Source organism: Chanodichthys erythropterus, chromosome 13 (assembly GCF_024489055.1).
Source record: "Chanodichthys erythropterus isolate Z2021 chromosome 13, ASM2448905v1, whole genome shotgun sequence".
In the NCBI taxonomy this organism is placed as follows: Eukaryota; Metazoa; Chordata; class Actinopteri; order Cypriniformes; family Xenocyprididae; genus Chanodichthys; species Chanodichthys erythropterus.
The window spans coordinates 28,351,175-28,377,622 of NC_090233.1; the positions used below are offsets into that span (position 1 = coordinate 28,351,175).

At 41.1% G+C, this 26,448-nt stretch overlaps 1 protein-coding gene across 1 annotated transcript; it reads right to left on the minus strand.

The window, feature by feature from the left end:
• Window positions 1-3,680: 3,680 nt before the first annotated feature.
• On the minus strand, window positions 3,681-14,129 carry LOC137035046 (myosin heavy chain, fast skeletal muscle-like). Its single transcript, XM_067408291.1, has 39 exons — window positions 13,923-14,129; window positions 13,691-13,834; window positions 13,449-13,605; window positions 13,061-13,088; window positions 12,839-12,953; window positions 12,586-12,678; window positions 12,441-12,504; window positions 12,249-12,347; window positions 12,063-12,166; window positions 11,840-11,978; window positions 11,572-11,690; window positions 11,335-11,484; window positions 11,092-11,262; window positions 10,700-11,000; window positions 10,246-10,316; window positions 10,007-10,094; window positions 9,774-9,891; window positions 9,577-9,700; window positions 9,345-9,481; window positions 8,997-9,252; window positions 8,663-8,905; window positions 8,367-8,543; window positions 8,119-8,264; window positions 7,941-8,031; window positions 7,461-7,850; window positions 7,261-7,387; window positions 6,933-7,051; window positions 6,654-6,850; window positions 6,379-6,562; window positions 6,092-6,257; window positions 5,841-5,965; window positions 5,301-5,609; window positions 4,976-5,179; window positions 4,766-4,891; window positions 4,508-4,678; window positions 4,266-4,370; window positions 4,094-4,189; window positions 3,880-4,011; window positions 3,681-3,717 (listed from the first exon to the last, which is right to left on the minus strand). The coding sequence occupies exons 1-39, from the start codon at window positions 14,127-14,129 to the stop codon at window positions 3,700-3,702; spliced, it is 5,811 nt and encodes a 1,936-aa protein (XP_067264392.1). The 3' UTR covers window positions 3,681-3,699.
• Between the last annotated feature and the right edge of the window lie 12,319 nt (window positions 14,130-26,448).

Here is a 26,448-nt window from a genome sequence, read left to right on the forward strand (position 1 = left end):
AAACCTTCACATTCACTGTCACCAATTCCCATTTGTTTCTTAAAATGTGCAATTGCTCAATAAAACATATTGATAAACTTCTTCTTTAAAACTTACTTTTTTTGTTGTTGTTGTTTTTTTGTAATTTTCTTCTCCATATGATGGATGTTTATTACATTTATTTTCATATACAGCAATCTCCTGAAATGAGACAAATAATTATTGCTTCAACATAGAATTTTTGAGCTTTCACCCAATGAGCTTTTATACTTTTTAACTACTAATTACTACAAACTATCTTCCACTACTTAAATACTGAGGTACAGACGTGGACACATTTTTTGGTACCCTTGATAAATGTGAACAAACAAACAAAAAAAAAAACTATGAAAATAAATGTACATTATTAAAAGAATTCATGAAATTTACTCCTACTTTTAAACAAGTATAAAAGCAAGTCATCAAATTTCTTAAAGCCAAGAATCACTCTTACTCTCCCAGTTATTTAAGACAGCTTGAGAGGTGGTTAGGAATTGCCAGTAGGGGCTTGTGATGGCACCGAGGAGACAGAGACATACACAAATCTTTCAGGGGAGCAAGAATGTTTTTGAAATGTTTGACAATGAGCAGTTAATCAAATTGTATAATTTGGACAGAGCAGTCATTGTCTTTATCAGCGCTGGTTAATGTTGGACTGAACTGTTTGATTCAGCAAGCAGTAGTGCGTCTTCCTCCTGCCAGTTCAGTTTTCTTTTGGAATCCATGGTGGCTGATTTTATATATATATATATATATATATATATATATATATATATATATATATATATATATATATATATATATATATATATATATCATAAAATCATACAATTTTTATCTTTCATTTCCAATGTGTACTTCATAATGTATCCCTTGAAAAATCTTTATTGCCAAATGTGTGTTGAATGTAAACTCCTCTTAGGAATTTCACCATTCAATGTGAATTTTTCTGAGAATATTCTTAAATAAGGAAATCAGTGATTGGTCCATGCCTGTGTCGTCATCCAAAATCCTGTTTGTGGCACAGCAAAGTGTCGAGAATCATTTCTAAGACTGACACTTAATATTTAGTCCTACACTTCACTTAAATTATGACTGAGATGCTTGATCTGAGTTACATAGGTAACCCTCGTTCCTTGAAAGAGGGAACGGAGGCGTACGTCTGACAGACCGACGAATAGGAATCTTGCTAGAGAGGCCAATCTGCTTCAAGTGTATCTAAAACGAGCCAATGCACATTGGCATGGAATCATATGCAGCAGCTGTTCACCTCGAAGTGGGTATTTAATGAGCAGCAGGTTTTCGCTAAGGAGCCGAACAGATTAGGTGGCAGCATCAGCAGGGTACAGTGACTGTGGCAACGGGACGTACGTCTCCGTTCCCTCCTTCAGGGAGTAGGAATCCCTACCAAAGCGCCACAGGAGCTGCCCCCTTCCAGCGCGCTGTTGCAAGCCTCCTGAACCCCTAAGGATGCTTAAGGATGGAGGGACAGGGCTAACACAGAGAGTGTCGATCACTGCTGTTCCCCAAAAACCCATTCAGTGAGACTATTGGATAACACTGGGAAAGCGTACCCTTTCGCTGGGAAAAGAACACTATGGAAACCACATTCTTTCCCGAAGGAGTTATGTGGGTACATATGGACTAACCCCATAGGGCTGTACTAAATATGGAAGTACTTAGGTAACTCCAACCTGATAAGAGGTCTTTGTTTAGGAGCAACCGTGGAACTACACATACGGGATCCCTGTAGGGTCACACATATGGTACCCAGCCTAAATCCGGTTCTCAGGGATACAACGGAGTATAAGACTGGCGCCAGACACTCCGCCATGTCTGGCTGCCAAAGGGTGATTGGAGGAACAGGGTCTGCCTTGTAGGAAATCTCTAGAGTAATAAGCGCATGTAAGCGCAGCAAGCTGACACTAAGCCGAGGCCCCTCCATGCCTCTGACCTGAGGTGAGAACACGGGAGGAGACTGGCTTGACATAGAGGCTATAGAATCTAGCAAACATGTTATGTGTTGCCCAGCCTTAAGCTCTTCAAATGTCAGCGAGGCACCACGAGCCAGCACCCAGGAGGATGCAACACCTCTCGTAGAGTGAGCATGCAACCTGAGCGGTCAGGGCACGCCTGGTGCTTGGTAAGACAAGGCGATGGCGTCCACTATCCAGTGGGCCATCCTCTGCTAGGAGACAGCCTCTCCCTTCTGCTGGCCTCTGTAACAGACAAAGTGCTGGGCCCATAGGTATAACACTTCTCAGAAATGCACTAATAAGAAGTCTTAAGTTTTGGCTTAAGTGTCAAAAAATTCTTATTAAAGAGTAGGACTTTTCTAAGAAAGGGAGACATTTATAAAGAGGCTAAAAGCAACTTTTAGTAAAGTATAAGACTGATTCTTAAGTGCTGACTTAAGTATTGTGAACTAAGGACTACAATGATGTCAACTCAAAATGGCCACCCTCAACCCCTGAATCAGCCAATAGCGAGCCTGCAAGGGTGAAGTCACAGCAGCACAACACCAATAATTGTTATTAAAAATAATATCGGGACTCGGCCGTTAAGCCAGTGCTGAAGCGGTCTCATATGAAGCAAACCGAGCATGTTTATTGCAGTTGCGGCTGCTATATGCCCCAGGAGCCTCTGAAAGAATTTCAGTGGGGCCGCTGTCCTGCCTTTGAACGTATTCAAGCAGTTCAACACCAACTGAGCACGTTCCTCTGTGAGGCGTGCTGTCTGTTTGATCGAATCCAACTCCATACCGAGAAAAGAGATCCTCTGCACAGGGGAGAGTTCGCTCTTTTCCCAGTTGACCTGAAGGCCCAACTGGCTGAGGTGACTGAGCACCAGGTCCCTGTGTTTGCATAAATGATCCCGAGAATGAGCTAGAATTTGATTTAAGATCATTTCTCAAATGTGTGTATGTGTGATTCCGAAAAACTAAATACTGAAGAACAGATGTGGACAAAATTGCTGGTACCCTTGATAAATATGAACAAAAAAGCCTGTGAAAATAAATGTACATCATTAATCCTTTAAATCTTTTATTTTCATTAAAGTATAAGAATTTAAAATTGGGGGTAAATTTCATCATGAAATAAATGTTTTTCTCTAATAGATATTGTACACAATTAATGGTACCCTTAGAAATTCTTATGAGTAATATATCTCAGGGCCCATATTTATCAAGTCTCTCAAAGTACCTTATTACCAAAAGATAAAAAAATCTAAACTTGACCGCTAGAAAATTTATATATATATATATATATATATATATATATATATATATATATATATATATATATATATTACATCATCTTTATTAGCTTAGCTTTTCACAATCATACTTGCAAAACTAAGTTTACCTTGTTACCACTTTCAAGGTCTTTTCAGTTAGCTGGGCTTTGTGGCCCATGACCCTTCATAGGACAAGGGTTTAGAAAATATACGGAATGATGGATGGATATATACTCATAACTATCTTAAGGGCAATAGGCTAAATGCCTAAATGCAAATTAGCCAGGTAGTGTTTTTGTTCGTTAGTATTAAACTTAATATTGTGTGCTGTCCAGCAATGAATGGAAGGAAATCAGAATTCCAAAGGAAGTTGCTGCATGAAAGTTTATTTAGTGTTATTTTTTAGATTTTTAAAGACATCAAAATGGTGTAAGATGAAGAGTTTCACTCTGCCTCCTTGGCCTAAAAAAAACAAACAAAAAAAAATTTTTTTTGATATAGCATAAAATAAGGACAAATTGAAAGTAAATACCCAATTCTGTGTTTAAACAAACTGAATTAAAAATAATATTGAACATCAAAAACTGTAAAAATAAGAATATATTATAATATAATATAAACAACCTTTCCAGCGTCACGGCTCTTGGCTCTGAGCTTGTTGACCTGAGACTCAGCAATGTCAGCACGCTCCTCAGCTTCTTCCAGCTCATGCTGCACCTTCCTCAACTTGGACAGGTGAGTGTTTGCTTGTTCCTCCTGCAAAGTCATAGACAATTATATAAAGTATAAATGATGAAATGTTCATAAAGAGTTTATATTTCTTAAATGAGGTACTCACAGCTTCTTCAGACTGTCTCTTGTAAGCCTTGACCTTCAGCTGAAGCTTGTCAACCAGATCCTGCAGTCTGTTGAGGTTCTTCTTATCCTCCTCAGTCTGCAGATAATGAACATGGATCAGACTAGAACAAAACCTGATTAATAAAGGCTGAATTTTACTAGACATTTTTTACCTGGTAGGTGAGCTCCTTGACTCTCCTCTCATATTTGCGGACACCTTTAACAGCATCGGCTCCACGTCTCTGCTCTGCCTCAACTTCAGCCTCAAGCTCACGGACCTACAGTAAGTGGGAGATATTATTAAACTAATTTTACTCCAATAAAATGTTTAGAGATGTTTAGACACTTCGTACCATCCCCATCAAGACTATGAACATCAAAATTAAGGCGAGCATCAGAATAAAGGCAGTCTTACTCTTGACTCCAACTTCTGGAGTTGTTTCTTTCCTCCCTTCATGGCCAGATTCTCAGCCTCATCCAGACGGTGCTGCAGATCCTTCACTGTCACCTCTAGATTTTTCTTCATCCTTTCAAGGTGAGCACTGGTGTCCTGCTCCTTCTTCAGCTCTTCTGCCATCATTGCAGCCTTTCGCATGAACACAGAAATTGATTGGATCAAGTTTTTCAAGTATTCAAGCATCTTTTGAAACATTTGTCAGCTACTGTTGCTCACATCAGTGATGGCCTTCTTGGCCTTCTCCTCTGCATTTCTGGCTTCCTGTACAGTGTCATCAACTTCACTCTGGATCTGAACAAGGTCAGCCTCAAGCTTCTTCTTGGTGTTCAGGAGACTTGTGTTCTACAAAATGGAAAGCAACATTTTGAACATTTTAAATGATTTTCTTAATTTCCTTAATTTCATTATAAAACAAAGTGCACGTACCTGAGAGTGCAGCAGCCCAACACGCTCACTGGCGTCCACCAGCTCTTGTTCAGCCACTTTGCGGCTTCTCTCTGTCTGCTCTAGAGCAGCTCTCAACTCCTCAATCTCAGACTGCATCAGAGTGTTTCTGCGCTCCACCATGGCCACCTGCTCCTTCATGTCTTCCTGTCCTCTCACAGCATCATCAAGGTGCAGTTGGGCATCCTGAACATAAACAATAACTTTAGAAAAAGCTTTCAGTGTGCATTCTGGTGACCTTAACCTAACAAAAGTTAGATTATACAAACATACTAATGCACCCCAAAGTCAAAAAGAAGTTACATACCTTGAGTTGTCCCTGAACGTTCCTGAGCTGTTTCTGGGCCTCAGCAGCCTGGCGATTGGCATGGCTCAGCTGAATCTCCATCTCATTAAGGTCTCCCTCCATCTTCTTCTTGATTCTCAGAGCATCATTCCTGCTCCTAACTTCAGAGTCCAGAGTGCCCTGCATGGATTCAATGATTCTCTGGCTGTTCCTCTTGATCTGCTCCATCTCCTCATCCTTCTCTGCAAGCTTCCTGTCAATCTCACTTTTGACCTGGTTTAGCTCAAGCTGGACACGAAGAATCTTGGACTCCTCATGCTCCAGGGTGCCCTATGAAATATAAAAACTACATTTAAATATCAGAATGACATGTATTAAGACCACAGTATCAGTCAAGTCAAGTTCAGATTTATTGTCATTCCGCTGTGTATGTGGTGAAATACAGTGGAACGAAATGTGGTGCCTCACAGGACCACGGCGCTACATAAATAAAGACAGTATAATATACACAACTAACCTACTGTTCTAACAAGAATTCCATATTGATCTCCAGATACTTACTTCAGCCTCCTCCAGGGCGGTCTGAATTTCTGCCTTCTCAGTCTCCACTGTCTTCTTGGCCTTTTCCAGCTCATGGATGCTCTTACCAGTCTCGCCTAACTGCTCTGTCAGATCTGAAATCTCCTCTATTAGAAAAAAAAAAATAATCTTTACTATTATGAACATTCACACATTAATCATGTGTTTCCCATTTAATGCTCATTACAACTGGAACATGGAACTTTTTTTCAATGTAACGGTTTCATTCTTACGCTGCAGATTCTTGTTCTCTCTCTTGAGGGTCTCCAGCTGGTCCAGACTCTCCTCATAGGAGTTCTTCATCTTGAACAGCTCAGTACTGAGTGAACGAGCCTCTTTCTGGGCACCTTCCAGTTCTGCCTGACCTTCCTCATATTTCTGCTTCCATTCTGCCAGGACCTTTGGTCAAGATATTTCAGGAGCAGGTTAATTTAACTTGTAGCATGCTGAACAAAGCCCAGACTACTTTTAGGATATATCACTCTTGAATAATATCACAGAAAGACTCAATTTTTGTTACCTTGTCAAAATTCCTCTGCTTCTTGTCAAGGTTAGCAGCCAAAGCATTGGCTCTCTCCACATCAATCATGAGGTCCTCCACCTCACCCTGGAGTCTCTGTTTGGTCTTCTCCAGAGACGCACATTTGGAGTTCACTGCCTCAATTTGTTCCTCTGCCTCTTGTAGACGTTGAGCCAGCTTCTTCCTGGAAGGCATTTTGTAACCATCAGTCAGATGGATGCAAAATGCATGCAATTGCACAAATTATTAACACATAATATCACTGAGATTCATACTTGGACTCTTCAAGCTCCTCAGTGCGCTGAATGGCATCAGTTTCATATTTGGTTCTCCATTGAGCAACCTCACTGTTGGCCTTTGACATTCCCCGCTGCAGTTCAGCCTTTGCCTCCTGCTCTTCCTCAAACTGCTCACGGAGCAGGTCGCAGTCATGACGGGCTGATTGTACAGCATGGGCCAGTGCGTTCTTAGCCTAGGAGACAAAGTCACATAATATTAGCTTGTCTGTACAGTACATTAATTGACAAGTATGTGTATTGATTATGCTGTATTACCTTAACCTCCTCTTCAATCTGCCTCTTAAGCTCCTCAATCTGCTGAGTGAAAGCTTGTTTGCCTCTGGTGAGCTGAGAAACTAGAGCTTCCTTCTCCTCCAGCTGACGGCCAAATTCACCTGTATAGATTTAGATTCACTGTGTCAGATTGTGCTATGTCTCTATCAGTTGATTCCAAAACTCTTTTTAGAAATCAACATTTAAATGTGTTTTCACTAATAAATCTATGTTAGTCTATGTTAGAAATCCAGTGCTGAATAATCTCAATACACCATACTCAATTAATTTTGAAATACTAATACATTTCTTCATGATTGTTATTAGATACCATTTTCAGTTTGAAGTCTTGCTCTTTGAGCGCTGAGGTCATTCATCTGGCGAAGGTTCTCATCATTCTTGGATTTTATTTCACTAAGTTGGTCCTCAAGGGTGCGGCACATCTTCTCAAGATTAGCCTGTAAACACCAAAGTTATTAGACATAAAAATTCAACACATGATATACATTCTTTACAAATAAGATTCCCAACCTTTGCTTTGGCAACAGCTTCCATGTTGCTGGAAAGATCATCAATCTCCATTTTGTATTCGCTCTTCTCCTTCTCAAGCTTCTGCTTGACACGCTGCAGGTTGTCGATTTGCTCTCCAAGCTCGGCCACACTGTCTGCCTGCTTCTTGCGTAGGGCAGCAGCTGTAGCTTCATGCTGGAGGGTGGATTCTTCAAGATCACGACGCAGCTTCTGGAATTCAGCTTCACGCTTCTTATTCATCTCGATCTGAGCAGCAGTGGCTCCTCCAGCCTCCTCAAGCCTCTCACTGATCTCCTCAAGTTCCCTGGAGAGATCAGCTCTCTGCTTCTCAACCTTGGCACGAGCAGCACGCTCAGCCTCGATCTCTTCCTCCAGTTCCTCAATGCGAGCCTACGTTGGCAAGTAATTCATGAAATTTTATTAGTCTTTATTTTACCTTTGCCTTTAACAGCATTTTAAAAAATCTAAAAAAAAATATACCTGAAGCTCCTTGATCTTCTTTTGGAGTTGAGCACCCAAAGATTGTTCATCTTCTATCTTGCTGAGCAGCTGGCTTATTTCAAAGTCTTTCCTGTTGGTGTTTAACAATAAGGAGTTTGTAAAAATATTACACATTTTCATTATTTTTTTTCAATAAAAGATTTTATTTTTGAATTACTTTTTTATTTTCTCCTCAGATTGCTGTTTGTCATTCTCCAGGTCCATGATGGACTCTTGGGCTAATTTCAGGTCTCCTTCAAGCTTTCTCTTCGCTCTCTCAAGATCCATGCGGAGCTTCTTCTCTTGTTCAAGGGAACCTTCAAGCTACAGGACAATGATATATAAATGTATAATTTTTGATCAAAACAAAAAAGTAGTTTGTTTAACAAAATAATGTTTAACTAGAAACTAGAACTAGAAACTCACATCATCAACTTGCTGCTCAAGTTTTGTCTTGGATTTGGTCAGGGTGTTAACTTTGTCCTCCTCGGCCTGGAGATCATCCAGTGTCTGCTGATGTGCCTCTTGGAGGGCTTTCTTCTCTTTCGTAAGCTTGGCAATGCTCTCATCCTGAGCTGCCATTTCCTCAGTCAAGTTCTTGACCTGTATGATTTTTTTGTTTCAGATGAGCTTATTTATTTATCTATTTATTTACAATTCATATAATCAATTAATATCGTATAAGAGATTAAATCTAATCTTAAACCAACTCAATCTCAAACCTTATTCTCAGTGGCATGTTTTTCCTTCTCCACTTTAGCCAAGGTGAGCTCCAGGTCATCAATGTCTTTCTTCAGCTCAGAGCACTCATCCTCCAGTTTCCTCTTCTTGGCTGTCAGTTCAGCATTGATTTCTTCCTCATCCTCCAGCCTCTCAGTTGTCTCTTTGAGTTTAGCTTCAAGCTGGATTTTGCTCTTGATCAGACCCTCACACCTCTCCTCAGCGTCTGAGAGATTCTCAGCTTCCTGTTAGGAAAGGAGGTCACTATATCACTGGAAAACACATTGCTCAGTATAATGGAACTAACATTCAGTTAATTCAAGTAAAAATACTCACAGATGCTACTTGCAGCTGCAGATCATTTTTCTCTTGCAGCAGTGATACCATCTTCTCTTCAAGTTCCTTCTTTTTGGCTTCAGCCTTGGCAAGATCTTCTTTGCATTTTGCAAAGTCCTCTTTCATGGTTGCCAGCTCCTTCTCAGTCTCTGCACTCTTCAGAAGAGGCTTAATCTTGTAATAAACCTTCATCCATGGCCAGTGTTTGACATTCATGAATGAGCGGATGTTGTATTGGATGGTGTAAATGGACTCCCTGTGAATAATTTATCATTAAATGGCATAATCATGGCATAAGCGCTGTCATCATTGATGTCATCTTTTTTTTTTCTTCATGACAATACTCACCTTCTTTCCATCATCTTCACAAACTCCCTCCTCATCAGGAATCCACGGCAGGCAGCCTGAGTCATTGTGACCAGAGCAGCCAGTTTCTCATCACGCATCTCCTCAAGAGTACCCAGAAGACCAGCTTTGAAGAACACCTGAATTAATGTAAAACAGTTAATAAAAAAATATTGATTTACCTGTATAGAATGATCATGCTGAATCTTTGAAAGTTGCAAAGCTGAATGTGAACCTTTGTGTGTCCAAATCTGTACTCATCATGAGGAACGTCGATGGATCCCAGGAGTTTCTCACAGGCCTTCTTGTTATCAATAAACTGTCCCTCTGGGATAACACTGGCATTCAGCACCTTGTATCTGTGGAGGATTTGAAGATTTAACAAAATGCTTCATATCTTCTAATAAAGACCATTAGTGTGGTCCCATTTACCTCTGCTTGAAGTCACCATAGAGGATTCTGCTGGGGAAGCCCTTTCTGCAGATTCTGATACCCTCCAGTACACCATTACACCTCAGCTGGTGGATAACCAGGAAGTTCTCCATGAGACCTATAATGATCAGTTTACATCATGAGCTTGGTAAATTAACATTTTCATTATTATATACATTAACATTAAATATTATGTTAATATGAGAATATCTGTGATCCCTTTATTACATTACCTGGAGTCTTGGACTCATTGGGAATCAGACAACGCACAAAGTGAGGGTGAGTGCTCCTCAAGTTGGTCATGAGCTTGCCCAAGTTCTCCTGTTTAATCATAAAAAGATTCACCTTTCTTAGTTACATTCTTTCAGTTGTTGATGTATTATTTCTCTGATCTAGTGTCAGGCAAACTCATGTACAGTCTCTGTCCTTTCAGCTGCATTATTATTCATATTATTTGGTCTCAAAGACATACTCTGAACTGAGAAGACACAGTCTGCATGGAGCCACCCTTCTTCTTGCCTCCCTTCTTGCCGCCACCAGTCTCTATTCAGATAAAAATACAAAGGAACACATATCGTAATAACAAGCAAAGAGTGCAAAACTGAAACAATGTTTGGTTAAATTTAAAAGGAACACTATGTAACTTTTTTGTTCGAAATGTACAAAATGTATATAGTGAGTACATCATGAATCCTTCTTTCAAATCGTGTTTTTGTCTTATCCTGAATCACTACGGTAAACCTATAATAAGTGTTTATATTATGAACAGAGAAAAGTAGCTCTGGCTACAATGCTCAGGCTTCTTCCACATGCAGTTTTGTTTATTTTTAGCTAGAGCACCAAACGTTATGTACTGTGCCTTTAAATATACAATTATGTACATATACATTTAAATACACATAATCCACACTTCAGTTTTTCTTTACCCTCAACAACAGGTGGGTAGAGAGTAGCCAGCAGTTTGACAGAAGACTTCTGGTAAAGCTGCACAACAGATTCATTCAATGGATCCTTGTTCTTGTCCAGCCAGCCAACAATGTTGTAGTCCACAGTTCCGGCATAGTGAACCAGGGAGAAGTGGGCTTCAGCCTTGCCTTTGGCAGGCTTTGGTTTCTGGAAAGCATTGCACTTGCCAAGATGCTGATCATACAGCTTGTTCTTAAAGGAAGTGTCTGTAGCCTTGGGGAACATGCACTCCTCTTCAAGGATGGAGAAGATACCCATGGGCTGTTTAAAAAAGAATGTTGTTTAATTACTACAATTTTAAGAGTTCAAGCATGGAAATTGGAATTGAATAAGTTCATAAACCAGTAAAAACCTTCTCAATGAGCTCAATGCAAGCAGCCAAGTCCATGCCAAAGTCAATGAACTCCCAAACAATGCCCTCCTTCTTGTACTCCTCTTGTTCCAGCACAAACATGTGGTGGTTGAAAAACTGTTGCAGTTTCTCATTGGTGAAGTTGATGCACAGCTGCTCCATGCTGTTGAACTGGAGGAAGAAATAACCATTTACTACTGAATATCACTCAATGTGCCATCAAAAAGGAGATACAATTCTTACATCAAAGATCTCAAAGCCAGCAATATCCAGCACACCAATGAAGAAGTTTCTTTGTTGTTTTGTGTCCAACATCTGGTTGATACGAACGACCATCCACAAGAACATCCTCTCATAGATAGATTTGGCCAAGGCACTAACAGAGTTGTACACCTGTAGAATAGTGTGGATATTTTATGAAGAACTTCAGATGCACTCTTGATTTTCTGGTTGACATGCTGGAAATATGTCAGTATATACCTGTGGCACGGTCTGGCCTTTCGTCACAAACTCATTTCCAACCTTGACTCTGGGGTAGCACAAAGCTTTCAGCATATCAGCAGAGTTCAAACCCAGAAGGTAGGCAACTTTGTCAGCCTCTGCAATTTAAAAAGTTACAAAACAATCATCCCTTTTCTGGCCCTGAAATCAAAAATAACCCTTTAGTTTACGAAAAAAAAAAAAAAAAAAAAATCTCTTAACAAAAGCACTGCATGTTATGACACACATTAGTAGTGTTTAGTCTCACCCTCTGTGCCGTCAGGCTCAGCCTGCTCCTCACGCTGCTTCTGCTTGAACTTCATGTTACCATGATGAAGCACAGCTCCAGTGAACTTGTAGATGCCCATTTTCTCCTCATTACTAAAGCCCAGAATGTCAATAGCAGTCTGAAAATTACAGAGAAGAAAGAGCTTTAGGATCTGCCATATATAAATATACAATATGACAATATTCAAACAGCAATGACTCACATCAGTAGCAACCAGCTCCTCTTTATCATCAATGCTGGCCACTGTGATCTGACCCTGACTGCACATGGGGAAGTCATAGGGGTTGGTGGTGATGAGCGTCATTTCTGTAAAATACACAGATTTTTTGAAAGAGTATCTTACAATATTATCTGGCATTGAAACACTGAATGTAAAATGTGCACCTACCAATCAGCTCAGGCTTATGGTTGGTCATCATCTGGTAGAAGATGTGGTAGCCTCTCTCATCTGGAAGCTGGAATGTCACTCTAGACTTCTCCAGCAGATCTGTTGAGAGAATGTACTTGAGTCACAATCATCTGAAGAGTGACAGACAAAGACAAATGTGCAGGATGGATCAATGAAATCGTGTCCACCTACATGTCTCAATGTCAGCACTAGCCAGTTTTCCAGTTGTACCGAAGTGAATTCTGATAAATTTACCCTGTTTAAAACAAAATAGAATGATACATAAATAATGTCTTTATAAACAATTCTGTATAAATATAAATATATATATACTTACAAAACGAGAGGAGTTGTCATTTCTCACAGTCTTGGCATTACCATAAGCCTCAAGCAGAGGGTTGGCAGCAATGATCTGGTCCTCAAGAGAGCCCTGTGATGTTTGAAGGGTTTTCAGTTATTTTGTTTAATGTCTAAACACTGTTTTCAGGCATTTCACAAATTCACATATCATATATTGTGGGAGATGATTGTTATGAATTTGAACTATATCTTTCATAATAATATATTTGACAGTTTTATATCTCATGTACCTGCATTTTGCCGGGAGTCTGCTCTTTCTTCTTTTCACCACCTCCCACTGCAATTGTGGCAAAGTACTGGATGACACGTTTGGTGTTCACAGTCTTTCCAGCACCAGATTCTCCACTGGTTTATGAGAGATTAGAAAACAGAAGATGATTAGACATGAGGAAGTTACATAAGAGAAAAATATAACTGTTCTCAACAACTCCAATAGTAAGCTTGATACATACGTAATCAGGACAGACTGGTTCTCTCTGTCTGTTAATTCAAAGATAATAATGTTTTAGCAATTGTTTTATAAAAAACTATCCTCGGTTTCACAGACAGCTTTAGCTAGTCCTAGACTAAAATGCATGTTTGAGCTGTTATAACTGAAAGCAACTTGTACGGACATATCTTAAAATATTTCAGTGCCATTGTTTTGTCTAAAGATACACACCAACAATGTTTTTGTTTTTTTTCTCTAAAGATTATAAAAGCTACTTAAATGCCCTTATTGAACTAAATGCCCTATATTAAATGCCTAATCCTGGCTTAGGCTAAGCCCTGTCTGTGAAACCAGGCCTAAGAATGTGAATTTCAACATATATAATTCATATCTCAGAAATAATGTCTTACCAGTCAACATGAACTGAAAGGCGTTGTCAGAGACAGAGAAGATGTGGGGTGGGGCCTCCATACGCTTTTTGCCTCTGTAGGCAGCCACCACTTCTGCATCATACACTGGGAGCCACTTGTAGGGGTTCACAGTTGCACAGAAGAGCCCAGAGTAGGTCTAAAAAGAAGCCGAGAAGTGGTTAGATTTCAACACCACAGACAAAATGAATTTCAATGCTGTTTTATGTTGTTTTAGAACCTACGTAGATCATCCATGCAGCATAACGCTCTTTGAGGTTATACAGCACAGAGGCTTCATTGAGATGGGTCATCATGGCCATGTCCTCAATCTTGTCAAACTTGGGAGGATTCATTGGGTAGACATCTTCCTCCTTAGCAACTCTCTCCTAGAAATTTGATAAATTAGATTTAAAAGAAAACATTATAATAAGCAATTTAATGAGCATCTAACATGAAATGGAAATTAAAACTCACCTCCTTAGTGTCAAGCAAAACAACTGTGACTTTGCCACCATCTTTGCTCTTGATTGTTCCCTTGAGGTACAACTCTTTGACATCAGCCACATAGCAGGCAGTCTTGGCATCAAATGGTTTGTTCTGAGCCTCGATTCTCTCTTTCTCAGGCTTACGAAGGTAAATGGCAGCCTTGCCATAAACGGCCATCTCCGCGTCCGTACTCATGGTGGCGACTTACTGGAAATTGGAAAGTGAAATTGCAGTGTTTTAATTAATAAAATTAAATCGTCAGCAAACACAAAATTCAAAAATATTTTGTGCCTATATTTTAATTCTCCATATCTTCTGATATCTTGCCAGCAAATTTAAATTTGCTTATTTTTGTTTGTCACAATACTAGTCATATAGCAATGTCTCTTTAAATGCTTATATGACGTGAATCTTAAAGATGTTCAGTACCTTTTTAACTATTTAATACCCCCATAACAACATAAATCTACACAGAGGAACACATTTATGAATAATCTTAAATCCTTGTTCTGTGCCATGAAATTTTGATTTTAAATCACACAAAACTCTTAACCAAGATATCAAAAACAAAGACTCACCTGGCATACAATAATGGGCTATATAAACACACACAGATGAAATCACACTGATCAACACAAGAAGTGTAAGGAAAATCCACCTACCTTCCCCTTGACTTGAAACCAGATGAAATTACTTCAGCCCTGCAAAACAATTCATTTACATTTAACATTTGATGATAAGTGATGATTTTATAAACACCAGATAATTTAAATTGATGCTGTTTTATTACAAACTAAAGAGGAAACTACAGATGATCTGCTTTCACTTCAGTTTTGAAATGAATTTTTATAACAATTTCATTGTGTGCCAATATAAATTGCAAAGCAACTTACCACCAACAGGAGCTCCTCTAGTCTCCTATAGGGCAGATCATGCTCTCCCCTACACTTATATTGAGTTGAACTTGCACACTAAGCAGGCACTAAATATGGACAGGCATTACAGTTTTAATTACTGTATATAGAAGCTGTCCATCCACAGTAAGGAAAGCATATGATAGCCTTATTAGAAATCAGTTCCAAGAAAACATAAGGCAACTAAGAAGTTGTCATTAAATAAATGCTGGACTATGAACATAAATTATTATTATTATTATTATTAAACAAACATTGCCTTGTGTTAAATTTATGACAAGCTATATACACACAAATATTTTATATCACCTTGATATCAGGGATTTAAATTTAAATCAGTTATAACTTACAAGTTGAACTGCTATAATATATCAAATAAATGTAGGTAGCAAAAGAACATTAGTCCAAATGTATTATGTATGTTATGTGTTTAAATTTATGACATGCTCAACACCATATATTGCATATTTGCTTTTTAGCATTGCTATTTATGTAACAGGCAAGCTGATGCTTAATGTGATATGATAGCCAGATGGAGAGGAACTGACTCTAATGCTTGTCCAGTGGTAATCATTCATGTTTACTGTCACTGTTGTGTCCTCTGTGCATTAAGAATGAAAGTAATCGTCTGTAAACATTAATCATATTGTTCTCATAGATGTACTGTCTAATTGCTAAGATATGCTAATGATATCAGTTATCTGTAGGGCGGGACTGGATTTTGGCCATCAGTCATTAATTGGATTGCCACTTTTGCTATTACTGTGATCTCAAGTGAGTGACAGGGAAATGTATTTTGATTAAAGATTAGGTAATAAAAATTATGTGCATGGATAAAATCAACAAATAACTACTGCAGTATTCCATAAAAAAATGAAAAAAGTTTGATTTCATGGTGACAACTATAAGTTCCACTTGAGCAAATGCCTAACCCCATCCCATCCCACCACTAACCCTAACCTTAAAACATTCCAGGATTTTTCTCCATATAGTGGACTTCAGTGGGGTACAATGGGTGGAAAGTCCAAATTATAGTTTCAATGCAGCTTCAAAGCGCTCTACATGATCCCAGATGAGGAATAAGTGTCTTATCTAGTGAAACGATCAGACATAAAAAAAAAAAAACAACAACAAAAAAACACTTTTTAACCTTAAAGGATTAGTTCACTGACCTTAAAGGGTTCACCCAAAAATGAAAATTCTGTCATTTATTACTCACCCTCATGCGTTTAACACCCGTAAGACCTTTGTTAATCTTCGGAACACAAATTAAGATATTTTTGTTGAAATCCAATGGCTCAGTGAGGCCTGCATAGCCAGCAATGACATTTCCTCTCTAAAGATCCATTAATGTACCAAAAACACATTTAAAACAGTTCATGTGAGTACAGTGGCTCAATATTAATATTATAAAGCGACAAGAATATTTTTGGTGCGCCAAAATAACGACTTATACAGTGATGGCCGATTTCAAAACACTGCTTCATGAAGCTTCGGAACGTTATGATTCTTCTGTGTTGAATCATGATTCGGATTGCGTGTCAAACCGCCAAATTGCTGAAATCACGTGACTTTGGTGCTCCGAACCGCTGATTCGACACACTAATTCATAATGCTCTGAAGTTTCCTGAAGCAGTGTTTTGAAATCGGCCATCACTATATAAATCGTTATTTTGTTTTTTTTGGCGCACCAAAAATCTTGAGAGAGGAAATGTCATTGCTGGCTATGGAGGCTTCACTGAGCCATCGGATTTCAACAAAAATATCTTAATTTGTGTTCCAAAGATTAACGAAGGTCTTATGGGTGTAGAATGGCATGAGGGTCAGTAATTAATAACAGAATTTTCATTTTTGGGTGAACTAACCCTTTAAAGGATTAGTTCACTTCAGAATTATTATTTTTTTTTTAATTTACTCACCCCCATGTCATCCAAGATGTTCGTGTCTTTCTTTCTTCAGTCGAATAGAAATTAGGGTTTTTGAGGAAAACATTCCAGGATTTTTCTCCATATAATGAAGTTCAGTGGGGTTCACTGGGTGGAAAGTCCAAATTGTAGTTTCAATGCAGCTTCAAAGCGCTCTACACGATCCCAGACGAGGAATATGGGTCTTGTCTTTTCCTCAAAAAACCTTAATTTCTTTTTGACTGAAGAAAGAAAGACATGAACATCTTGGATGACATGGTGATGTAAGGTTGGACCTCCTACAGGTGTTCAGGCCGAATATGGTTACACTTAAAATAATTACAAAATAGATGTATGAGATGATAAAATCATATACCATTAATCGTACCCAGCATGTATGTAAAAGGTTACCTGAGAGATAGAGAGAGTGAAAGAGAAAGAGAAAGAGAGAAAGAGAGGGCCAGAGAGTGCCCAAGAAAAGCCAAGCTACGAAAAGCCCTTACCACGTCACTGAAACCCAAATGTGAGGCATTCAAACTGACCAATCAGAAGATTAAAACTTCCCCCACTGTACTAAAGGTGTGACAATTTGTAGACCCCTGATGTACACACATCTTGGCCTACAGGGCTTGATCACTATCAACACATTTGTGTCTTCCAAATGTCTTCCCTTGTAGCAAGAGAGAGGGGGTTGAAACGGTAAAGTAAATTTTTCATTTTAAAATATCTTTAGATATTTTCAATCTTACAGTGATGAGTAAAATTATCTGGAAATTTTAATTCAGAAGTTAACTAATCCTTTAATGAAGTTATAATCTCCAACCTAACTATGGTCTGATGCTGTTGGCCTGGTGCTGCTGTCCTGAAGCTGCTGTCACATATGGCGCTGTGGCTCTGCATTTGGATATTGGATGCATTTCTTTACTAAAAAGGTTGTTCAGTTATACAGTAGGTGGCGCCCATACTGTATATATCATGGTTAAAAGCAGCAGCGGGGGTGTGGGGAAAGTCATATCAGGCAGATGCTTATGTGAGACAGCCTGAGGAATGCTGCTCCAACTCAACTGTCATTGCATACATTTACTGTGACATCTTCACAATAACATCACTGTAATCATTTACATAATCACTATTTCTGTTGATTCCGTTGATTGTGGTCAGTCTATGGCAAGCCAAATTAGCTTTCCCAGGGTTACTCATCGTAGTAACAACTACAATTAGAAAGCTCTACAAACACATTTTTACTAGTCATATGTCTCCAATGTCTTCCATTCTTTTTTAATTACAGAGCTCTGCAATATATTTTTTTTAATGAATAAAAATTCGAATTAAAGTTTTTACAATTCAATTATTGCTAGTAACAATTACAAATAGAGAACTCATTAATTAAATTTTTTACAAGTAACAATTACAATTAAAATTAGAGAGCTCTCTAATTCAGTTCTTACTAGTAAATATGCAATTACCCAGCTCTCTGGTCTTATTGTTAAAAATTATTTTATTAATTATTAGGCTTAAATGAAAATATCACAGTGAGACATGGTAACCACAGGTATAACCATACATGGCTACTCACTACCACTGTCAAATGATATTATATTATGATATGTTATAGGTCTATAAAAACACCTAAACACAGGTACAAACTACACCTTCACAAAGAAATTAATTATATATTCCTCTACCCACCTAATAAATATATTGCAATATAAATGGCTATAACATAGTTTTCAATATAAATATTCCACATTTCCACAAACCATGGTAATTTACTATAGTTTATTCATGGTAAAAGTTTGTGTGTTAGTGTGGTGAGTTTGGGATTTAAAAGTCTTAATATTTAAATTTTACTGTATTAATTCATGTTTTCCTCATTAGTCTTGTTGGGAATGTTGAGGCTGTTTATCCGATTTAAAACTAGTTTAATCATCGAGTGATTTGTAGTTAGCAAGAGGTGTGTCTCTTATTCTCACTTGATGTTGCAGCACTGTTTAATAATGGTGACCGGGAATAAACGCAGTTCCTTTAAGCTTTCGTTCCGTTATCCACTGGGCCGTGTTGTGAAGTTCAACTAGTGAAAACAGCGCTATTTGTTCTGTATTTGTCGTTACTAACTGAGAAATCACCTCAGATGATTCAGTGACAGAGCGGTCCAAATTAATCCAAATCTTTTACATATTTGCACGGAAAACGTTTCTCAGGTCAGTCGGAGGAGCATGCATGGTACAAACAGTATAGCCACTGCGGCCATGATATCTAAGCAAATTTATCCTCACCACCAGGAAAAGAGTAGGAGGGAGATTGGGGTGCCGCAGTGATATGAGGCAATATGATTGGCGGGCCAGATTTGGCCTGCAGGCCGCCAGTTGATGAGCCCTGACGTAGGATGTAGCAGTAGCGTAACTGAGAGTATAGCTACGCCTATCGCAGTTCAAACAAATAGGGCTGGGCAACAAACTCAAGCTCCTCTGACATTTCTCTTTAAAAATTCTCATTTTAGTCTTCTAATTTAGTGACTGGTGTTTTGTTTTGCTCTATCCTCTGACCTAACGCATGACTTATTGACAAATGCAGAAGTGCAAAGTTCACTCTAGCGAACAGGCTGTCGATTAATTAAATGATTAGCTATTTCTCCACAAAAGCTGTTTAATCAGCATAGTGAAACCTCTCATCCATTGACATCCATTCAAAATACGGCCTCTGGTCTCCTTCCCTGCGTACCGCCAGAGGCAGAGCGTTAGCATTAGCCGTTACGCTATATTTGGCTTAAGGTTGCAGGCTTGCCTTTCAGTGGCTTTGACCTCCCCCAGCTTCTTTTCAAGCCAATATGGAAGTGACTTAAACTGTGATTCATCGACTGGCCGCTAGGGACAGGCTCCAAAAGGGAGCAGAATCTCATTGAGTCCCATGTTAAAATGGCCAACTTTAAAAAGACATGTTAACAGCCTAATTTTGCCCTTCATGACAATTTTTAGAAAATGATTTTTTTTTTAATAACTCATCAGTTTAAATTATATATATTAAATATATACAATTATAAAATAATATGGCTTGCTGCGTTAATGGTTGAGACTCGAGACAGATGTGCTTCTCTGTACATGTGCATGCACGCAGAACAACAGAACACACGTTGTTGGATAGATCATGGCATTGGCTAAAAGTTTTGTTCGTGATATTTACTAGTTATAAAACTAAAACTGCTGCATTTTGAAAAATTATAATGGTCGCGGGCTCATTTGTTTGTGACATACAATCATACAGTTTTACCACATAAATGCTGCTCAGGTTGCATCATTTTTTTAAGAACCATATGGAGAGCAGATCATTCAGAAGAAATGTGATGCAAACAATGGATAATATATCGCTATTTCATTATAAAGTATTTTTCATGTTGTTAATTGCACATCACACACAAATTACAATTACTAGTGCTGGAGCATCTCGTAAAAAGACACCGTATATTGACAGTAAACATTTAGAACTTTCAAATTATATAACTTGTTATCTTTATTTATATAGATAGTATCTATGATAGATAGATAGCTCTTGCCTGCTAACATGATCACGTCACTCTAGGCGGGCGTGGTTTCAGCAACCAGGTACCTCAGTTTCAACCACGTTTCTCTTCAAAAATGCCCTTCAGAAATCTACGGGTGACGTCACCGTCACTACGTCCATATTGTTTCTACAGTCTGGTCCAGACCCAAGTATTGCTCTTCGAAGGTGTTCTGCAAAGTTTTCCGCAGTGTGCACTCATCAAGTAAGCAAGTCTGTAGTACCCTACTTATAAGTTCGCCTTCGATGACAAAGTGGCATGTTATGGTCATGCAAGACTACGTTTATATTGCTACACACTTGTCTTTTCTATGTGAAGCCCAGTTGCAGTTTAATTCATTTGGTTTGTTAGAATTTCCTAAATATTATTTGTATTATTTTATTTTATTTTTTCATGTGGATTGTTTTCCCCTAAATGTATGTAAGTTCATTTTGATTGAAAAAGAAAATTGTTCATTTGTTATAAGTGCTTAGCGGTTGTTGTGAAACGGGATTGGTTGAACGCACAGGTGGGCGGAGACAGAGAGACGACGGAGGAGAATAGAGTGCCTCAGGGATGACGCATTTTTGTAGGTAAAACCCGGAAGCGAGTTAGCATTTTAGGACTTCAGGTTCCAACGCCGTCAAGTCTACGGGTTTTTTGAATGGGTTTTTGCTAAATAGCCTGAAATAAGATTTGTGGTTAACAAAGCCTCTAAATACTTTCACGTTTTGATCTATGACATAAAACACACCAGTTATAACCCACTTGTGATTTTTTAAACTTTTACTGTGTCTTAAAGTCGGCGGTTGCTAACAAATTGCTAAAAGGGACTACTTTCTTTGGCAGGGACTTTAGACGTCATCATTAAAAATGGGACATTTGGACAGCATTTCTCATGAAAAAGTGGATAAGTATTCATAACAGTACAGATCATAATCAGTGAGCATCCTGTTTGTCATGATGACGTCTAAATCCCCGCCAAAGGAAGTAGTGTTACAGATCCCTTGTTTCCCTGGACTCCATTTCCCAGAATCCTCCTGTTCTCCTCACCTGCACACACTTCCCTCGTCAGTTCCTCATCATCACGGATCACCTGCACCTGGACTCTATTGTTAGCACTCCTATATATTGCACTCACTCCCTTCACTCCTTGTCCGTTCTCTGTTGTGTTAAGCGTATGTTGATGTCTCCTTGCTTATGTTCATTAAAGTATTGTCTATTTGTGGAAATCCGTGATCTGCCTCATCTCTACATCGGCATACCGTAACAGAAGAACGGACCCAAAAACGTTGGATTTTCACAGGAAAAAAAAAAAAATGGAGACTTTCCCCAGCTCCCTGGATCCAGCTCCTCCAACGCCTCTCACCCTGACAGCCAGCGATCGCCTTATCGGGCTCCTGCAGGTAGGACGTTCGCTGGAGAGGTATGTGGAGGAGTTCGTTGAGCTTGCTTATTTGTCTGACTGGCCTGAAGCAGTTTTGATCTCCCTGTTTTTGGATGGATTGGATGACGACACTATCCGTTTTGATGAACCTGTTTTTTGTTTCTCCTTAAGCGAAACTATCAATTTAATTTTGTGGTTAAATGGCTCCAAATTCTTTGTGGAAGAGGTTCAGGATCAGTGTTGTCGTCCGGTCCATCCAGAAACACGGTTGGCCGGGCCAGTCAGTCAACCTCCGGCTTCCTCCGCACACCTTTCCAGCGAACTCCCTGCCTGCCCCAGGCTGGACCCATATTCCGCTACTGGGCCCAGTAAGCGGAGGAGGAGGAAGAAAGCGGCCCCAATGTCTCCAGAGCCCGCTCCAGTGTCTCCAGAGCCCGCTCCAGTGTCTCCAGAGCCCGCTCCAGTGTCTCCAGAGCCCGCTCCAGTATCTCCAGAGCCCGCTCCAGTATCTCCAGAGCCCGCTCCAGTATCTCCAGAGCCCGCTCCAGTATCTCCAGAGCCCGCTCCAGTATCTCCAGAGCCAGCTCCAGTATCTCCAGAGCCAGCTCCAGTCCCCACAGAGCCAGCTCCAGTGCCTGTGGGGATTTTAATTGTATTTGAGGGGATGAAATGGCCCTCAACCCCAGTCTCCGCCGAGCCAAGTTCTCCAGTCTCCGCCGAGCCAAGTTCCCCAGTCTCCGCCGAGCAAAGTTCCCCAGTCTCCGCCGAGCAAAGTTCCCCAGTCTCCGCCGAGCAAAGTTCTCCAGTCTCCGCTGAGCAAAGTTCTCCAGTCTCCTCCGAGCCAAGTTCTCCAGTCTCCTCCGAGCCAAGTTCTCCAGTCTCCTCCGAGCCAAGTTCTCCAGTCTCCTCCGAGCAAGCAGCGCCAGTCTCCGCCTCCGAGCAAGCAGCGCCAGTCTCCGCCTCCGAGCAAGCAGCGCCAGTCTCCGCCTCCGAGCAAGCAGCGCCAGTCTCCGCCTCCGAGCAAGCAGCGCCAGTCTCCGCCTCCGAGCAAGCAGCGCCAGTCTCCGCCTCCGAGCAAGCAGCGCCAGTCTCCGCCTCCGAGCAAGCAGCGCCAGTCTCCGCCTCCGAGCAAGCAGCGCCAGTCTCCGCCTCCGAGCAAGCAGCGCCAGTCTCCGCCTCCGAGCAAGCAGCGCCAGTCTCCGCCTCCGAGCAAGCAGCGCCAGTCTCCGCCTCCGAGCAAGCAGCGCCAGTCTCCGCCTCCGAGCAAGCAGCGCCAGTCTCCGCCTCCGAGCAAGCAGCGCCAGTCTCCGCCTCCGAGCAAGCAGCGCCAGTCTCCGCCTCCGAGCAAGCAGCGCCAGTCTCCGCCTCCGAGCAAGCAGCGCCAGTCTCCGCCTCCGAGCAAGCAGCGCCAGTCTCCGCCTCCGAGCAAGCAGCGCCAGTCTCCGCCTCCGAGCAAGCAGCGCCAGTCTCAGCCGCCTCCGAGCAAGCAGCGCCAGTCTCAGCCGCCTCCGAGCAAGCAGCGCCAGTCTCAGCCGCCTCCGAGCAAGCAGCATCTCCAGTCTCAGCCGCCGCCGAGACCTCAGCTCCAGTCTCAGCCGCCGCCGAGCCCTCAGCTCCAGCCGCCGCCGCCGAGCCCTCAGCTCCAGCCGCCGCCGAGCCAGCCCCTATTATGAACTTTGTGGTTGAAACAACATACAGCCCTAAGACTGTTTACCCTCCCTGCCTCCCTCTCCCACCTCCATCCATTTGTGTTTGTACTGAACCTCCACCTCAAGCCCCCTCGCCCAGATCTCCACCTCGGACCTCTGGGCGATTACCTACACCCCGGCTCCAACCTCCCTCTGCTCCACCGTTGTCCAGCAGTCCACCAGTGTCACCAGTCTCCATCCTGCCCCCGTTCACACCTTGTTCCTTCGTCGGCCTGCCCTCACTTCTGGACTGCACTCCTCCGTCTTCGCTCCGTCACTCCGTCCCTCAGCTCCAGTTGGCCTCCTCACTCTCCCCAGTGTTCACTTTGTTGTATGTCGTCTGTCTTACACTGCGGCCTTCTGGAGCACCGGCTGCGCTTCGGTCGGCGGAGCCGCTGGTTCCGCCATCTCCCGCCGGTTCCTTCAGCGCCGCCTGGGCACTACGGCATGAAGCCTTCGGTCCCTGACCCGCCATGGCGGCCTGCTGCACCTGACCCGCCATGTCTGCCCGCTGCACCTGACCCGCCATGTCTTCCCGCTGCATGTCTGCCCGCTGCACCTGACCCGCCATGGCTGCCCGCTGCACCTGACCCGCCATGGCTGCCTTCAGCCCCTGACCCGCCATGGCTGCCCACGGCTCCTGACCCGCCATGGCTGCCCACGGCTCCTGACCCCCCATGGCCGCCTTCGGCTCCTGATCCACCATGGCTGCCCACGGCTCCTGACCCGCCATGGTTTTTGGACCTGCCCTGGAGACCTCCACTCCAGTCTACTCCTCCCCCTGCTCCGGTTTGAGGTCTCCAGGGCGCCCGCCCCCCTCCCGGTTGTTACATCTACGGCGCGAGGACGCGCCTACCGGGAGGGGGAGGTACTGTTACAGATCCCTTGTTTCCCTGGACTCCATTTCCCAGAATCCTCCTGTTCTCCTCACCTGCACACACTTCCCTCGTCAGTTCCTCATCATCACGGATCACCTGCACCTGGACTCTATTGTTAGCACTCCTATATATTGCACTCACTCCCTTCACTCCTTGTCCGTTCTCTGTTGTGTTAAGCGTATGTTGATGTCTCCTTGCTTATGTTCATTAAAGTATTGTCTATTTGTGGAAATCCGTGATCTGCCTCATCTCTACATCGGCATACCGTAACAAGTAGTCCCTTTTAGCAATTTGTTAGCAACCGTCGATTTTAACCCCAGCCAACATGTCCATGTGGGCCCCACATGGGTTTTATCTAGGCTATATGGGCATCATCTGGGCATGGGTTCAGACTGGGCACATTGATGGGCTGAATGTGGGCCCCATTTGAATACATTTTGGGGCCCAGTTAGGTTGCCCACATTGTTAATTTGACTAGCAGCATGTGCACCATTTTCACTAGTACATTAGATACTGTTGCACCAAGATTAAAAAAGGTTAGACAGAAAAATACTGTACCTTGGTACAACAGTATTACTCCCTCTATCAAAAAAGAAACTCGCAATCTAGAACGCAAATGGAGACAAACTCGTTTAGAGGTCTTCAGAATAGCGTGGAAAGAAAGTTTGTCTCGTTATAAAAAGACTCTAAAAGCAGCCAGGGCCGAGCATCTCCACAAACTCATAGAAAATAACCAAAACAATCCACAGTTCTTGTTTAGTACAGTGGCTAGATTAACAAATAAACAGACATCACCAGAACAAAACATTTCATTACAATTTAGTAGTGATGACTTTATGAATTTCTTTACTGAGAAAATCGAAAGTATCAGAAATACAATTGTAAATGTACAACCTTAACAGATTTGTATGATTCAGCCTCAATTATCGCCCCTCAAGAACAGTTGCAGTGCTTTACAACTAAAGGACAGGAAGAGCTAAATAAACTTATCACTGCGTCTAAAACAACAACATGTTTACTAGATCCAATACCCACTAAACTACTGAAAGAATTGTTACCTGTAGCAGAAGAGCCTCTTCTCAATATTATCAACTCGTCTTTATCTCTAGGTCACGTCCCACGACCGTTCAAGCTAGCAGTTATTAAGCCTCTCATTAAGAAACCACAATTAGATCCAAATGTATTAGCAAATTACAGACCCATCTCAAATCTTCCATTTATGTCCAAAATACTAGAAAAAGTGGTGTCGGTCCAATTATGCTCCTTCTTGCAAAAAAAAGCTATCTATGAAAAATTTCAGTCAGGATTCAGATCTCATCATAGCACAGAAACTGCGCTTGTTAAAATTACAAACGACTTACTTCTAGCTTCTGACCAGGGCTGTGTCTCAATACTAGTGTTACTTGATCTCAGTGCTGCGTTCGACACTATAGATCATAAAATACTCCTAGATCGACTACAAAATTACACTGGTATTCAGGGCCAGGCATTGCGGTGGTTTAGATCATATCTATCAGACCGTAACAATTTTGTTTATATAAACGGGGAAAAATCTAAGATCACGATAGTAAACTATGGAGTGCCGCAAGGATCAGTGCTAGGCCCTCTGCTATTTTCAATATACATGCTGCCACTCGGCAATATTATAAGAAAACATGGAATTAGTTTCCACTGCTATGCCGATGATACCTAGTTATACATTTCAACACAACCAGATGAAATCTGTAAATTATCCAATCTGACAGAATGTATTAAAGAAGTAAAACATTGGATGACTAGTAATTTTCTTCTATTAAATTCAGGTAAGACTGAAGTATTACTTATTGGGCAAAAAACCTGTACACAGAATCTCTCAGACTACAATTTGCATTTAGAAGGATGTACTGTTACTCCATCCTCGACAGTTAAAGACCTGGGTGTTATATTAGACAGCAACTTGTCCTTTGAAAATCAAATTTAATATGTCACAAAAACAGCTTTCTACCACCTCAGAAACATTGCTAAGATTCGGAATATGTTATCTCTTTCTGATGCAGAAAAGTTAGTTCATGCTTTCATGACGTCTCGACTAGATTACTGTAATGCATTATTAGCTGGTTGTCCTGCTTCCTCAATAAATAAGCTACAATTAGTACAAAATGCAGCTGCTAGAGTTCTTACCAGGTCAAGAAAATATGATCATATAACACCAATTTTATCATCTCTACA

Coding starts and splice junctions, on each gene's coding strand:
- LOC137035046 (XM_067408291.1), bottom strand. CDS start 14,129: ATGAGTACGGACGCGGAGATGGCCGTTTATGGCAAGGCTGCCATTTAC. Junction 12,167..12,248: donor CCATAAGCCTGAGCTGATTG/GTAGGTGCACAT, acceptor TGTATTTTACAG/AAATGACGCTCATCACCACC. Junction 7,851..7,940: donor AGAAGATCAAGGAGCTTCAG/GTATATTTTTTT, acceptor TTGCCAACGTAG/GCTCGCATTGAGGAACTGGA.